Genomic DNA, 15,763 nt, shown 5'->3' with positions numbered 1-15,763 from the left:
GTATTAAGTTTAAAAACATGACCAAAAAATTACTAAAACTAAAAATTTAATGAAAATGACAACTGAAAATATAAAAATAAAAACAAATTCAAAACTTTAATAATATATAAATAATAATAAAACAGCACTATAATCAGAGACTTACGATTCAAGCATGTGATCTTGGGCTTGTCCCAGTGGCCATCTTCTCGGCATCTGATTGTTGGAACGTGTCTTTGGATGAAGCCGTCCTTGCAGTGGTACCTGACCAGAGAGTTGATTTCATAACGTGGCTTCATGCTGCCATAGATATGGGCGTCTTTTATGACAGGAGGCTGACCACAGGACACTGGGACAGAGGAAAAAGAAGGTCAAAGACAATGAACTCACAGTAAGTAACACTGCAGACTAGCTGAGGAGGTCTCACCAGTGCCCTTCTTGCAGGTGAAGGTCAGGTGGTAATTGCACGGCACATCATTCCACTGGCCGTTCACATGCCAGATCATCACCACGCAGTCCTCACCCGTGGAGAAGAAGCTGTCCGGCTGTCCCTGTCTCCAGTTCTCAAATTGCTAGTGCACAGGAAAACAAGTAGAGTGTGTTATTCTATTCGTGCAACACTGCATGTGCCCACACGAGGGTGCAAATATCACATGTAAGAATTAAAATAGAATGAATTTTATACACATCTGGAAGGGCTACATGGGACTTTCCTTGATAGAAATGGGAAAAGGGATGATGCGTTATCCAAACAAAATGTACTGCTGCATTCAATTTGCATGGGATGAATACAAACACACAAGCCCCATTTCATGCGTAAAAGAAAAAAGGCAGAAAAAAACATAAAATAAATAACAAAACAAAACAAAAAAACAGAATGACGCAAGGTCATTACAAAATTTATATTTATAATATATATATATATCATTTTAATATATGCATATAAATACATACATACACACAAACAAACAAACACATTTTCATGTTTCATGGGGACTTTCCATAGACATAAGGATTTTTATACTGTATAAACTGTATAATATATTCTATCCTCAAACCCTAAAACTTGCATTTTCAAACAACATCACTTAATATGATTTATATGTTGTTTTCCTCATGGGGGACCAAACATTTTAACCGCACGGACAAGGATTTTGGATATTGCGATCTTTGTCAGGACATTTTGTCCCCATGGTTTACCAGCTTTTATGTTGTAATGACTTTCAGACAGTCACAATAACATACTACTTAATATAAAATAAAAAAGCTACAACTATTTTTGCAGTATGTTGTAGCTATGTGTCCACCTTATTTTTAATGTAAGAGCAGGTGCAGCAATTATTATTGTAATCATAAACAAAAAGTTTTACTGTTTACTGAACTTTTGATATTCTTCCAGTTATTTACCCATTGTCATTAATAAATCAGAAGTTTCACACATTTACAGGAAATAGCTACTTCTGTGTTGCAAAATAAGATGTATACACTGTAGACAGTATGCAAATTTTCAGTATGCATGGAATACCCAGATAACATAGAAATTAGCCAAAATATGCATTATACAACCAAAGCACACTACTGTATGTAGAATACTGTATCCCACAATGCAATGCACTCTTCCTATTTTCTGCATGAGAAATTAACTACAAACAACATCAACATTTTTAAAACCTACAGCAATAATTTAATGAATTGTCAAAAGTCAAAACATTCTTAAAACTCAAAACACCCATATTTTTAAGATGATAACTGGACTTCACTTGCTGAATTTAACATGGAACATTCAACTTTTGCAAAATGTGCAGTTTTGCATTCGGATTAGTATGTTTTTTTGGTTACACTTTATTTTAAGGTGTCATTGTTACAGTGTAATTATATATTTAAGTACTGAGTAATTTTAAGCAACTACATGTAATTACTGTAGGGTTAGGGTAGGATTAGGATTTGGATGAGGGCTAGTTGCAAGTAATTATGCATAATTTACTCCTATTACTATGGTAAGTACGTGTAACATATGTAACAAGGACACTGTAAAATAAAGTAATACCGGTATTTTAAAATTGATTAATTATTGTTGAGTGTGGTTCTCATCTTTTTTACCGCTTCTGTTACAGGATTATAGAAATGCTAAAGCAAGAACTTTCCCATTAGCATTAGCATCATCTCATGGTTTATTGTAGAGAAACAGTGAGGCTACACTTGGGTGGCACAATTTTATACTTGGTTTTTAATTCTAATTTCAGGATTAAACAACATCATTTAATCACTTTCAAAAAAAAAGAAGAAAAAAGAAGAATGACTCATATCTCTGCAATCCTGGACACATGGAACACAGAAGTGCATCTAATAAACAGACATTTTTAGGATCAAAATAATGAATCCCATCTTACCATAGGGTGTCCATCAGTCCAGCGGAAATCATTGTTAAACATTTTATCATTCAGCCCGATCCACTGATAGTCATGGCCCAAACCTACAAGACAATTACACATCTCTGTCAAGTACATGCAAACAATCATATAACTTTAGAAGACTTAAGATTTAGTGCACAAGTTGTATAGATTTCTGTTTTATGCTACTGGTTGTCTGTTTCATTCTGCTGCTTTTGGTGGGAAAAATGGATAGTTCCCGCTTCAAACTGCTGTGTCAGACTGGTCGGGGAACTCAAATAAACAGAGCAATGTTTTGATAGCACCACATGCTTATACTTTTGGGGATAATAAGCCCAGTTATAGTTGTCTCTGCATATTAAACTAGGAAATGAGAACATATTTTAACATAGAAAAAACATCTTTAAGCTACTAATCTTTTTGTGTGAGGACCTTTGCAAAATTCTTTGACATCTTTAATAGACTACCTGGCTGAAGTGAAAATAGCAGGAAATCAGTTATAACAAACCACTCATCAAATGACAAATAAATGGAGCAAATGGAGCAGCCAAGATGAAGTTTGTTTAGTTTGGAGTCAACAGCGTGGTCAAGCACTTTTAATATGACATATGCTTTGTTTAATCATTGGAGGGTCATTTGGTCCTGAATATCTGCCCCCTATTTAAAACTTACAGAAATAAAACTAGATTTTATACATTTGATGAAAATGTAGACTATCTGTCAAAACTTGCCACCACAATGTTAGGCTGCTGTGGGTGTTTGCCAAAACTATTGCTATACAGTTGCTGAAATGTTCTTTTGGTTTTTACAGCAATTCTTTAGATTGATGCAGATGATGTATTTTTGTAGGGCAAAACACGGAAACGAGTTAGTATATATGCACTTTCAGTCCCACAGTCCTAAAGTCAAAGGTTTTTTTTGGTTAAATGCCTGACACTCAAGATATTTTCACATTTTATTCTAATCAAATGATTACATATTAAATACATCAATAATACCCCCTTTGGATTTTTTAAAGCTCTTTCTTGACGTGAAAAAGCTGGTTGCTAACAAGTGCCTAAATTGGACTACTGAGGTTGCCTGGGACATTACTCACTAGTCCACTTTCACAGCCTCATTGTGTTTATAATCGCACTCTTGCAATCTATTTTACCTCAAACTTTCAGGGAAAATGTTTTTACATAAAGACATAAGATTTGGGGGAAGCGTAAAGGTGGTGACGACTGTGGTGAAGTTCTTTTATCGCCTACGTTTAGCTTTTGACTACTGACGATTGTATTTAGGCATCAAAAAGTTGTGGTCATTTGTGAAGGTTGATTAACAAAACGTGTAAGAATCATAAACTTTTGTTGGTTCCAGAACTTATTTTCTGCAATAATCCAAAAGCCAATTGAAAAATTCTATTGGGTTTTTGTGGAGGGAACCAGTGTGATTTGAATTTTTGGGTTGGCCTGCAAAAATACGTCATCATCATTGCAGCTCTCTATATACAATACTAAAAGAGTTAAGGGTTTGTTCAAGCCCTATGCAACTATCAATGCAATACGGATGTCTGCTTTGGCAAATACCATTCGTAAATTCAATAGTACACAGTTCATGAAAAAGAACTTACGATTTACAAAGAGCTGCTCCTCGTGGGACAGGACGCTGGTGAGGTGACCGCCCTGCAGACGACACTCTCTTTCCGCTGCTTCCCATGTCCGTCGGTGTGTGAAGTATTTATAGCAGTGGCTCTGAAACTTGTGCCAGCCAAAGTCACAAACCTCTATATCTGAAAGTTTGAATAACAGACTTTTAATCATGAGAAACAGAGGAAGAGTAAAACAGACAATGCATATTGGATAGCTTCCATAATATCATCCATATCAATGCACCCCTATTCAAATTGCAAATGCTTTTGTAATTCATTATGCAGCTACAGCAAGCATCATAGTGCCCATAGTTTATCAAAGAAAAGACGTCTCATGATGGGCATTTTCTTTAGCGTTAGCCATGAACAAGTCTGTCTTTCAGATCATGTATGGTTATGGTCCAGAATGGACACAGAACTGCATCTGTTTTGACGAGTACTGCCATCAACTGGGTTAACCTAGTGCAAAGCACTTTTTATTCTATGCCATACAATGGAGATCATCAACATTTTACTTGGACTGAAACCCCCTAATGACCACAGCGCTCAGTGTGAAAGCTAAATGCAAACAATGACATCTAATGAGGCTGGAAAGAAAACTAGTATATGAGGCCAAGTAAATCATCTCAGACCCAAGGCCCATAGTGCTGTTTTCTTTAACTGATTACACACCATTACAAGCTCACTTCGTCCTTTGCCTTGAATGTCCAAACTGCTGTCATAGCATAGTGCATGTACTATATATTAGAAAATCTATTATAATTGCTACAATAATATACAAATCTCAAATTTACTTGAGAATATATATTGTTCCCTCCAGTGTCAGTTGTGGATTTTAAATTGCCTACTTTTTTCGGGAGACCTACAGTAGAACTAATACAGACAATGGATCAAATCAGTACAAATACTGTAACCACCAGTCAGTAACTAGAAACTGGCTGTTGCATGCAACTTTAGCTCTTTAGGGGCTTTCACACTGGAGGAACCTTTTCATAGTTCCTAGAACTATTGGCAGAAGTAACCGGATTTTGGCGTGTTCGCACTGCAGGAACTAGGAACGATTTCAGTATAGGAACTCCTTTTGGAGAAACTAATTTAGATCTTACTTCTTAGTAGGGTCTAAACCAGCACTATAGGAACTACCAGTGACGTTAGTGCACGCTGATTGGCCGAACGCACGCGAAACACCAGGACCCGCCATTTTAAAAAAAAGATGTGTAAACACATATTTTACTCCAGAAACTAACTCTACAAACATGGAAAACAGTGATAGATGGGCCTCTTAACCTTTATGCTGAGGAGAAAATCCAACGCAACTTTGAGGGGACCAAGCCAAAACCGATTATGTATTTCTGCTCAGTAACACTGGACATCAACCACATGGCATATGCTAATACCTTTGCAAATACTGTCTACTTTCTATGTATAACAGTTCTATCTAATAACTTATTAGACAGATCGTAAACTAATGAAGGTCTGCTACACCATCAAAATAAAAGTCACAACAACAAGCGTGGCTTACGTCACTTCAGAGTTCCTACTGGTGGTGCGAACACAACCAGGAAAATGTTCCTAAGGGAACCATTAGTTCTCGGGGAACCACCCTGGTGCCTAGTTCCTCGAACTACCCGGTACAAAAGCCCCGTTTGTCAGAACAAAATGGAGAGCTTTTGTACTTTTTCTTGGCAAGGCATCTTGGTCACGACAAGGACTCTTTTTTACCCAAAGTTCTGTCAAATGCTATTTCAAATTTTGGCTAAAATATTGCATTTATCGCAATATCACAAAGTTTAACGCAGCAGCTATGAATTAATTGTTTTCAACTGTCAACAAAGGTCCAAATTCAGCTTCACTGATTAAAAAGAACTGTATTTAAAAAAAGTGTCTTTTTTTATTTCTCATGGAACGCAAGAGTTCGGCTTTTTACTTTCTCCCCTGATCTTTAGCTAAAAAGCCTGAGAAAACAGATGTCCTCAGAGGTGATGTGTTTGCATGGAGAAGATTAGCTCTGCTGACTAATGGCAGCAATATTTTGTATGAAGCTGGAACCAATCCATTGGGGGACCAACGCCCAACACGACCGCCAAGCCTGTGCAAGTGAGTGAAATGTCAAGTCCTGAGAAGGTTAATAGCTCTCTTCAAAGTTAAGACATTCTCTCATTCATAAGTCGACTGATTATTTTCATAGTGTAAAACTAAAGGGATAGCCCTAGACAAGACTTAGGGAGGTGTTTGAGGGTTTCTATACTGTGGCTTGTCCCCAACATAACTCAAAGGGGTCTCCATGAGCCTCTTGGACAAACAACGATTCATTAACTGATTCCAGCTGCTTTTGCAGTACAGACCCATATGCCAATTGCAATCGCCTTGCCAGAATCCTAAGGGGTCTCACCTTTAAAGTGAGGGAACAGAAAAGAAGGGCCAAGAAACCCTTGTCCCAACCCTGCTTCATGTCATTGGAGGAGAATGGCTTGATTTCATCATCCTCAAACATTAAACACTGTCCACAGCCACGTTGAAAAGAGATTCAATATTTTTTTTTCTATGAGTTGTTTGTCATAGTGAAAACCACAACAGACACCCCAAAAGGGATGTTCTCATATTAAGTGCATCACTGAACATTTCGATGGTAATGGGAGCTAACTGTAAAAAAGGCTCTCACTGCACACCAACAAGACACTCTTTGTATGCCAAAGTGATTTGTACCAATTTTATCTTCATTTCATGCATATCAAAGCCTGACCCCTTATCAGAACAATGCCAAACCAATGGCCAGACTAAGTTATCAGCGTGCCAGCAGATTTAGCACCTACAGATAAAATGCTTTGTTACCCGTTCAAGCCTCATGTGATGGTTTAGAGACAACATGTCACGAAGACCTGGTATCACACACAATAAGTTTATATTATACTAACATTAGTTAAATCAATGACACAAAAGAAGAATAAACAATGAAAAATACTTTTAAAGCATCTTTTAAACTTGGTTATAGTTAATTTCTACATACAGTATAATGCTATTCTCACTTCACTGACAAATGCTGATGAACGCGGGCAATCACACGATTACAATGTCAATTAGACATTATACAACTTTACAAACACAGATTCAACAATCTGAGTAAACAAGCATCGACCAATGCCAACAGAAGCCGACACTGATCCGACAATACCAGATGAACTTGTCCGTTGCAGTTGGTCAGCGTCTGTCAGTCCCATGTGAAATGGCGTTAAAATATTTAGATCTAAGTCAGTCTTTTGACTTAGATCTGCTATTGCCATAGCAAACACTACTAATAATATTGGTAAAGAAATGAAATAATTAAAGGATTAAAAGCGATTTAAGGGAATAAAGAAGAAATAAGAACGGTAAAATAAGTTCTAGGTCTAATTATAGCCAATATAGTTGTGAAGTAATTCATTTAAACTATTTGCAAATAACATTTTATTTAAAAATATGCACTTGTTTGTCTAATATGTCAAAAAAACAACAAAAAAAGTTTTGTTTCGTTACACTACACATGAAGGACACTAAATATTTTTTTAATATTTAAAATATACACAAAATACACAAAATATATTTTTAGGTCATGTTCCAAGAATATTCAAGCTGGCAGTAATAAAACCTCTTATTAAGAAACCACAATTAGATCCAAATAACCTAGCAAATTACAGACCCATTTCAAATCTTCCATTTATGTCTAAAATACTAGAAAACGTTGTGTCCGCTCAATTGCGCTCTTTCTTGCAAGAAAATGATATCTATGAAAAATTACAGTCAGGATTTAGACCTCATCATAGCACAGAAGCTGCGCTAGTTAAAATTACAAATGATTATTTTTAGCTTCTCACCAAGGCTGTATCTCAATACTAGTTCAACTCGATCTTAGCGCTGCGTTCGACACTATAGATCATAAAATACTCTTGGATCGACTACAAAACTACACTGGTGTTAAGGGACAGGCTTTAAGCTGGTTTAGATTGTACTTATCAGACCGTTACCATTTTGTCTGTTTAAATGGGGAAAAATCTAAGATAACGTCAGTAGACTATGGAGTGCCGCAAGGATCGGTGTTCCCTCGTTCCATCTATAGGCCCTCTGCTATTGGTAATATTCAGGTTTGTGCAGGTTGCTGAAGACGAGGACACGGGAACTTCAATGTAATTAATTTATTTACAAACTAAGCTTCCAGAAACATACAGGAACAAAGGAAAGAACTCCAGGAATTCAGTACACACAACCATACATGGACGACGACCAACAAACACTGAGGGAAAACACAGGGCTTAAATGTACTGGGGCTAACGGGATAATTAACAAGACACAGGTGATGGGAATTTCTAATTAAACAGACAGGGAAAAACTAACAGGACTAAACCAAAAATTACAAAGACAGGGGGAAACAAGATCACAGAACTGAACTGAACACATCAAAACCGTGACAGTAATATTATAAGAAAACATGGAATTAATTTCCACTGTTATGCTGATGACACTCAATTATATATTTCATCAAGACCAGATGAAAACACTAACTCATCTAAATTGACAGAGTGTCTTAAAGATATAAAATGCTGGATGTCATGTAATTTCCTGCTATTAAATTCAGATACAACGGAGGTATTACTTATTGGTCCAAAAAATCTACCCACAAAACCTCGTACAATACAACTTTAATTTAGAAGGATGTCCTGTTACTTTATCCACTACAGTAAAAGACCTGGGTTTTATACTCGACAACAACTTTTTCCACCTAAGAAACAAAAGCTACGGAACATGCTATCTGTTTCTGATGCAGAAAAGTTAGTTCATGCATTCATGACCTCGAGACTAGATTACTGTAATGCTTTATTAGCTGGCTGTCCTGCATCCTCAATAAACAAGCTACAGTTAGTGCAAAATGCAGCTGCTAGAGTTCTTACTAGGTCAAGAAAATATGATCATATAACACCAATTTTATCATCTCTACACTGGTTACCTATTAAGTTAAGTATCATTTACAAAGTATTACTACTGACCTATAAAGCCCTAAATGGGCTAGCTCCTGTGTATTTAATGGACCTTCTATCGCCCTACAATCCATCGCGTTCTTTAAGATCACAAATTCAAGGCTTCTGGTCATTCCTAGGATATCTAAGTCCACTAAAGGAGGGAGGACATACTCACATTTAGCCTCTAAACTCTGGGATAGCCTTCCTGATATTGTTCGAGGCTCAGACTCGCTGTCCCAGTTTAAAACTAGATTAAAGACGCATCTCTTTAGCCAAGCATTCACATAATGCTTTATACTACTGTTGAATCAGATCGAATGCATTAATATTACGGACAGCAGCTATGCTAATTATTTCCCATCTGCTTTTCTGCCGTTATCTCGGGACGCTAGTTCCGAGGTAAATATCGTTCGTCAGCTCCAGCTTGTATCCAGCCTCTCACGGAGACTTCAGATGCCCCAACACCTGCGATGAGATGACTAAACGCCTGTGAAGAGACGACTCGACGCCGGCGATATGTTATGCCCTAAATTAATACATGATTAACTAACTGTATTTTTCAATGTACATTTCTGAAATGCACTTTCTGTAAAACTGTAGTTTGCATCACTATATGTTTCTGTTGGTCAGCCTAAAAATTAAAAAAATTAATCTATCTGCCATCTTAACAATAAACAGAGCAGTGCGTAATGGAGAGAAATGGGGGGGGGGGGGGGGGGCTTCCCCTCAGTGCATATGGTGGTTACACCTTGCGCTGAAAGGCGAAAGGCCACATTATAAAGTTCAGTGCGTTGCAAACGTCATTTCATGCAGGCTTTAATTAGTTTCCGAAGCCTTCTAAGAGTCACAGCCTATGCTTGGGACCTACCAAGTCATGCTTTTGTGGTGGACAAGTATGACGAGGCGACCAAAGGAAAATACACTCATCATTTACGTAGCCACTCTAATGTGCCAGGGACCATGCCAAGTAAGGCAGTTGGCTCAGAAAAAGCTCAGCGGATTGCTAATTTGTGAGAAGTGTGGTGGGTTTAAAGGACAAGGCTGTACTGTCGCTGACTGGCTGACCTATTCTCTGAGCCCTATTGTTGGCACAAATCTGTTTACATCCCTCTGGACACCATACCGCAGACCTTCTGGAGGATCAGGCCTGCCAGATGTGATGAACTGTGTGGTTTGGTTTGTCCATTGCTAAAAGTTTGGACTGACCACCATATTCAATTCGCTTCAGTGGAATTATTAAACAGACACTATTCACTATTTAGAAAATAGCCCCATAAAATCATAACATATTCCATTCACCAGCTCCTTCAAATATAAAACGAGTTATAGAAAATTTTCACTTATCGGAAACTTAGCTGGCACTCATCATGTTTAATCATCTTGTTTCAGGAAAAAACTACAACATTTATACATTAGGCATTGCGTGTAAAATGATGTTATAGAATCGCATAGCAACTTAGCATGCCACAGATACAGTCCACATTTAGTTGCAAAAACACAAAAAAATAACCTTTAAGAATTTATTTTAGTAGCTTAATTAAAACAATTGTATAGCATCATGTTTTTATACCTTGCTCACAGTGGGCTCCTGAATAGCTGGGCAGACAGACACAACTGAAAGAGTTCAACCCATCAATGCATGTAGCTCCATTGCGACAAGGGTTCGACTGGCATTCATCAATGTCTACAAGAATTAGGATATGAAAATATATTACTAATCTTACAGAAACTCTAAAAAAGTTAATTAAAAGTGAATAAAACTGAAAGAATTAAAGGGTTCAAACCATTTTCACAATGTTCCCCACCGAATCCAGGCATGCAGACACAAATATTTCCTTTTCCATTAGAATAGCATGTTCCACCATTTTCACACAAATTGACATTGACCGAGCAAAGTGTGAGACCTGAAATAACAAGTACACATCTATTAGTGGATGGACATATCCGCTATGGACAAATGAACTACGAAGCAAATAAAGTAATTACATTAGTTGTAAACCTCAAGATAGAAATTTTGGAAATTATCTATTCACAACTATACAAGATAAGCAAGATAATTTATGAGATACAAAATAATATATATTATGTGAAACTGTACCTTGCAAATCCAGCATATCATGGCTCTCAACAGTGTAGCTGGATTCCGTCCAGACCTCTGGTTTTCTTGTGGTGAACTCTTCCCTGGATGGTGGTTGTCCTTCAACAATTGAAGGACCTGCCAGATCTTCATAATCTGAGGCATTTGCTTCAAATGCCACAGTACTTGTAGCTTCGGTTGTGGTGAGAATGTCTTCTGTAGCAGAAGTAGTGCCTCTATCCGAGACCTGAACTAGCTCTTGCTCATTTAATTCTGTAGCAACACTGGTGGAGGGATGACTGGAAACTGGAGTAGATGAAGTGAGAGGCTTCTCCGTTGAGAATCCAGGTGGAGAATGTGATATTTCTTGTGTTGTCTCCTCTAAAGTCTCAGGTGTCTGCACTGAGGTGCTTGTGTCTTCTGAAGATGCTTTTTGGATTAAAACTTGATTTCCAAGATTTTCTTGGGAGGAAGACATCACTGCTCTAAGACCATCAGTGGGCAGAATGGTGGTCTCTGAACTTTGGATTGTGGATTTTGTTTGAGTTTGGACACTGGTAAAACTCCACGGTGTTGTGTCTTCTGCAGAACCTTGATTTCCCAGATTTTCTTGGGAGGAGGACATTACTGCTCTAAGACCATCAGTAGGCAGAATGGTGGTCTCTGAACTTTGGATTGTGGATTTTGTTTGAGTTTGGACACTGGTAAAACTCCACGGTGTTGTGTCTTCTGCAGAACCTTGATTTCCCAGATTTTCTTGGGAGGAGGACATTACTGCTGTAAGACCATCAGTGGGCAGAATGGTGGTTTCTGAACTTTGGGTTGTGGATTTTGTTTGAGTTTGGACACTGGTAAAACTCGACGGTGTTGTGTCTTCTGCAGAACCTTGATTTCCCAGATTTTCTTGGGAGGAAGACATTACTGCTCTAAGACCATCAGTGGGCAGAATGGTGGTTTCTGAACTTTGGATTTTGACTTTTGTTTGAGTTTGGACACTGGTAAAACTCAATGGTGTTGTGTCTTCTGCAGAACCTTCAAATACTTTAGTATTTGAAATGCTCATTTCTTCAGTTTGTTGAATGAAAAGGGATGGAACAATAGTTGTAGTGAAAAGTTGATTTGAGAATGGTTCAGTTGGCTGATCACCAGAGCTGATGTCCTCAGAGATGGGGAAGACTGTGTCAACACCTTGTTCAATCTCAGGGACCAACAAGGGACTCTCAGTTGTACTTCTGTTTTGGTTTTTCTCATAATGTTTAATATAAGCAGTGCTTTCCCCTGAGATTGCCCCTGTTTGAAAAGTTGAGACCACCTGAATCATAGGCTCTGTACTGGACAAAGACAAACTAGCAGGCTGCCTTGGCTCTTTGGGATGAGTACTTGTTAAGGAACTTATAGAGATGTGAGAAGAAACAGTGAAAGATGGAGATAAAGTTGAATGTTTTGGTTCTTCTCCTGAATATATATCTTGTCCCGAGCCTTCTTCTTCAGCGGAGGTGGAGCCCTCAAAATCTTCTGTTTCTGGCTTCATTTCTTCTTCTACAGTTCTGGATTCTGGAGTTGTAACAAATGGTCCTTTGGAGGAGCAATCCAGCCCAAATGTCTGTGCAGTCTTCTCTGTTTCAGCTATTTCAGTCTCATCAGTAACTACCATATCCGGGTCATTAGATGCCGTTGTTGGCAGCGTGTCATCTGCAGAACCTTCCATTGGTGTCAATTCCTCTTCATCATCTGTTGGGCGCATCCCAGAACCTTCTTCGAACTTCGGTGTGCGAAATGATATGGCTTGTGAGGCCATCTCCTGGCTTGGAGACTTAGTTGCAAACTTGGGAAACTCGGTCGTGGTTATACTTCCCGAGGTCTTTGTTGTGAAATGGGGCTGAATTGGGGTTTCCGTCGTTGAGCCAGATTCATTTGTCTCAGGGGAAGAAGTGATGCCTTCAGCCTCCACCATCAGTATTTTTCTCTCATCATCAGGGGTGGTTTCTTCTGTTGGTGGGATAGCAGTATCAAACTGGTCTCCTCTGGCTTCCAGAGTTTGTTCAGTGTCTGGTTTCAGAGTCAACTCGTGTTTTCCGTTAATGAAACTTAGTTCTGGGGTGATGGTAACAGGAGTCGAGGGATATATATCAGGGTATCCACTGCCCAAAGGTGGCTCAGTTTCACCAATTAGGGTTTGAGTGTTGTGCCCAAGGAATTTCAGAACAGCATCAACTACAAACAAAACGGAAAAGACATTACACAAGTTTGTTGTAAGCGAGTTAGTTTATAGTTGATACTGATTTAACCAACATCTTTTTTCAGCTTTGAAGTGAAGTGACGTGAAGGCCAAAGTATGGCAACTCATACTCAGAATTTGTCCGCTGCATCCAAGTAAGTGCACACACATTAGGAGCATTGAGTAGTGAACAGACACACACACACACACACACACACACACACACACACACACGCACACAGAGCAGTGGGCAGCCATTCATTGCGGCGGCGCCTGGGGAGCAATTGGAGGTTAGATGCCTTGCTCAAGGGCACCTCATTTTCTCGTTTCCTGTCGATATTTAGTCCGACACTCTAACCATTATGCCGCAACCGCCCCCCTAGACCATCTATGATGATCATCTATGATGATCTACTGTAAAGCCTGCTTCCATATTCAGTTTCAACTTTATGTTTCCAAGTTACTTTACAGACATCTTAGAAACTGGCACTGCATGTATATTTCACTTAAAGGCTAGAGTCTCACTTGAGGCGAATAAAATGCTCAAGCCAATTATGATTTTGGCTGTCAAGATATGACTTATTATTGTTCCTACATAAGAAGCTCTACTTAAATACAGTAGAATGAATTGCTTATTATACATTTCATACAGAAATATGTCCCGGTGAGACCCTAAAGTCACTATATTGGAAATCACAGGGCCCACTTCTTGTTCAAAATTAAACAAAGTGATTCCAGCTACTGTTACATTACAAATTAAACTGGGTGAAATATAGCCAGAAATTTGACTCCATCCTGAAAGGCCTCAATAACATACATATCCCTTTCCCTTGATGGTCATACCAGCAGCCATACACGGTAACCTGATCTGTAGACTGGACGAAGTAAGGGAAAGTAATTAGCTTGCGGTGATTACTTTGCTGATTGATGTTTTAAGAGGCTTTGCCATTTAACCCAAGAGACATTTGTCTGTGGCTTTAAGAGCTACTCTTTCTCACACTCAACACCTCTGTCTCTCTCTGATGTTTTACTAGAGTAGATGCCCCTTTAACAATCTCAAATGGTATAAATGGGTCGACTGATTAATGTCGACCCACAGGACCTACAAGACAGGAACACTGGCTACAGTTCATTTACAGATGTTTATCAACCTCATCACTCTTTCCAGCAACACTGGAAGTCAATTAAGGTCATGGGAAGGCATGGAAGAACTTTTTCCTTTTCCACTATTTACGCATGTAGGCAGCACCACTGTTTTAGCTTTACTTTTGGATGAGTTAAAGATTTAACACAAAACCAACTACTAAAGCAACTGCATAAAGTTCCATAAGTCCAGATGTTGTTTGCGAGACAGCAGTAGGCATCACGACAGAGCCAAATGTGTCCTCTCTCTAGCCAAGATCTACATTCATTTTGCATCTCAATGTTTCCTAACCCAGTCACTCATTTACAACATGCTGCTTTGGACTAGCAACAATCACAGAAAAACAATGCTGCACCAATAAATGAAAGGATAAGCAAAATTGGTTCATGTGAACAAGAAGTCAATGTATTGAATGATCATTCTTTCTCTGGAAAATCAGATTCAATATGATTGTTTTTTATGCATGGACGAAATTTTATAAAGAGTCATCTAAAAACTTCTATCTGACCTACCTGACTGATTTTGGCCTGCAACGTTGACTATAAGCATATTGACGCCAAGTGGAAAGTCACCGTCCTTCATGGATTCAATCTGCTGGCTGTGCACAACCTCTTCACTTAAAAGCGGGGTTAACATGGTGGACTCACCAACGGCTGAACCTTCTTCGGTCATGTTTGCAGTGGTTTGGTTCTCTTTGTATACAATTTTTGGCTTGTCTGAGTCTCCTTGGAGTGTCGTAACCAAAACATGCGAAGTAGGAATAACATTCTCGCGAGTATCCGTGACACCACTGATGCTACCATCATTATCACTGTATTCTTCATGTGAAATATCCAACACAGGGTGGCTGCTCCCTGCGATGGGCTGACCGGGTAGCTGGATAGAGAAAAAAGAATCTAAATAATAGGGCATTTCAGTTGGGGTGGGGACTGAGAATAGCTGAGGAGAGTATGTATTTGCAACAGGGGGTTCCACTTGCACCAAGGATTTGTCCTCGTCTTCATAGTCATTAAATGTGTTTGTGGTTGCCATATCTGAAATTGTCTCGGCTTCAGTTGGTACAACAACTGTGGCTTTAGCAGAAGAATATGCTTCAGGAGTGGCTCTGCCGCGTGGAGCCATGCTCGCAGAAAACATGGATGGTGGTTCTTCTGTGGTGCCATGAGCTGGTGTAGAAGACATTGCTTTAAGGGAAGAGACTTGAAGGCTGTCTGAGAGAATTGGAGATGTTGCAGGTCCAGCTGTGGGTACAGTCATGGGTACAGTCGTGGGTACAGTCGTGGGTACAGTCGTGGGATCCCATCCTGAGAACAGAACAGAGGGAAGAGGAAGTA

At 38.9% G+C, this 15,763-nt stretch overlaps 1 protein-coding gene across 2 annotated transcripts in view; it reads right to left on the bottom strand.

The window, feature by feature from the left end:
* vcanb (versican b) overlaps positions 1 to 15,763 on the bottom strand; it is a 31,944-nt gene that overhangs the window by 2,425 nt on the left and 13,756 nt on the right. Inside the window, exons 7-15 of one of the 2 annotated variants that reach the window (XM_077243553.1) lie at positions 14,942 to 15,733; positions 12,100 to 13,281; positions 11,089 to 11,952; positions 10,775 to 10,894; positions 10,561 to 10,674; positions 3,982 to 4,140; positions 2,370 to 2,452; positions 407 to 551; positions 146 to 328 (exon numbers count right to left, since the gene is read on the bottom strand). In XM_077243553.1, coding sequence (XP_077099668.1) covers positions 146 to 328; positions 407 to 551; positions 2,370 to 2,452; positions 3,982 to 4,140; positions 10,561 to 10,674; positions 10,775 to 10,894; positions 11,089 to 11,952; positions 12,100 to 13,281; positions 14,942 to 15,733 — 3,642 coding nt within the window. Of the gene's footprint in view, positions 1 to 145; positions 329 to 406; positions 552 to 2,369; positions 2,453 to 3,981; positions 4,141 to 10,560; positions 10,675 to 10,774; positions 10,895 to 11,088; positions 13,282 to 14,941; positions 15,734 to 15,763 lie in introns of both variants that reach the window. The other variant, XM_077243552.1, reaches the window with a different exon arrangement.

Source organism: Siphateles boraxobius, unplaced genomic scaffold (genome assembly GCF_051911475.1).
Source record: "Siphateles boraxobius isolate OS27281-9 unplaced genomic scaffold, OSU_SipBor_1 25, whole genome shotgun sequence".
Lineage (NCBI taxonomy): Eukaryota > Metazoa > Chordata > Actinopteri > Cypriniformes > Leuciscidae > Siphateles > Siphateles boraxobius.
The sequence above is the reverse complement of the archived record's forward strand: the minus strand, read 5'-3'. Positions and strand labels throughout refer to the sequence as shown.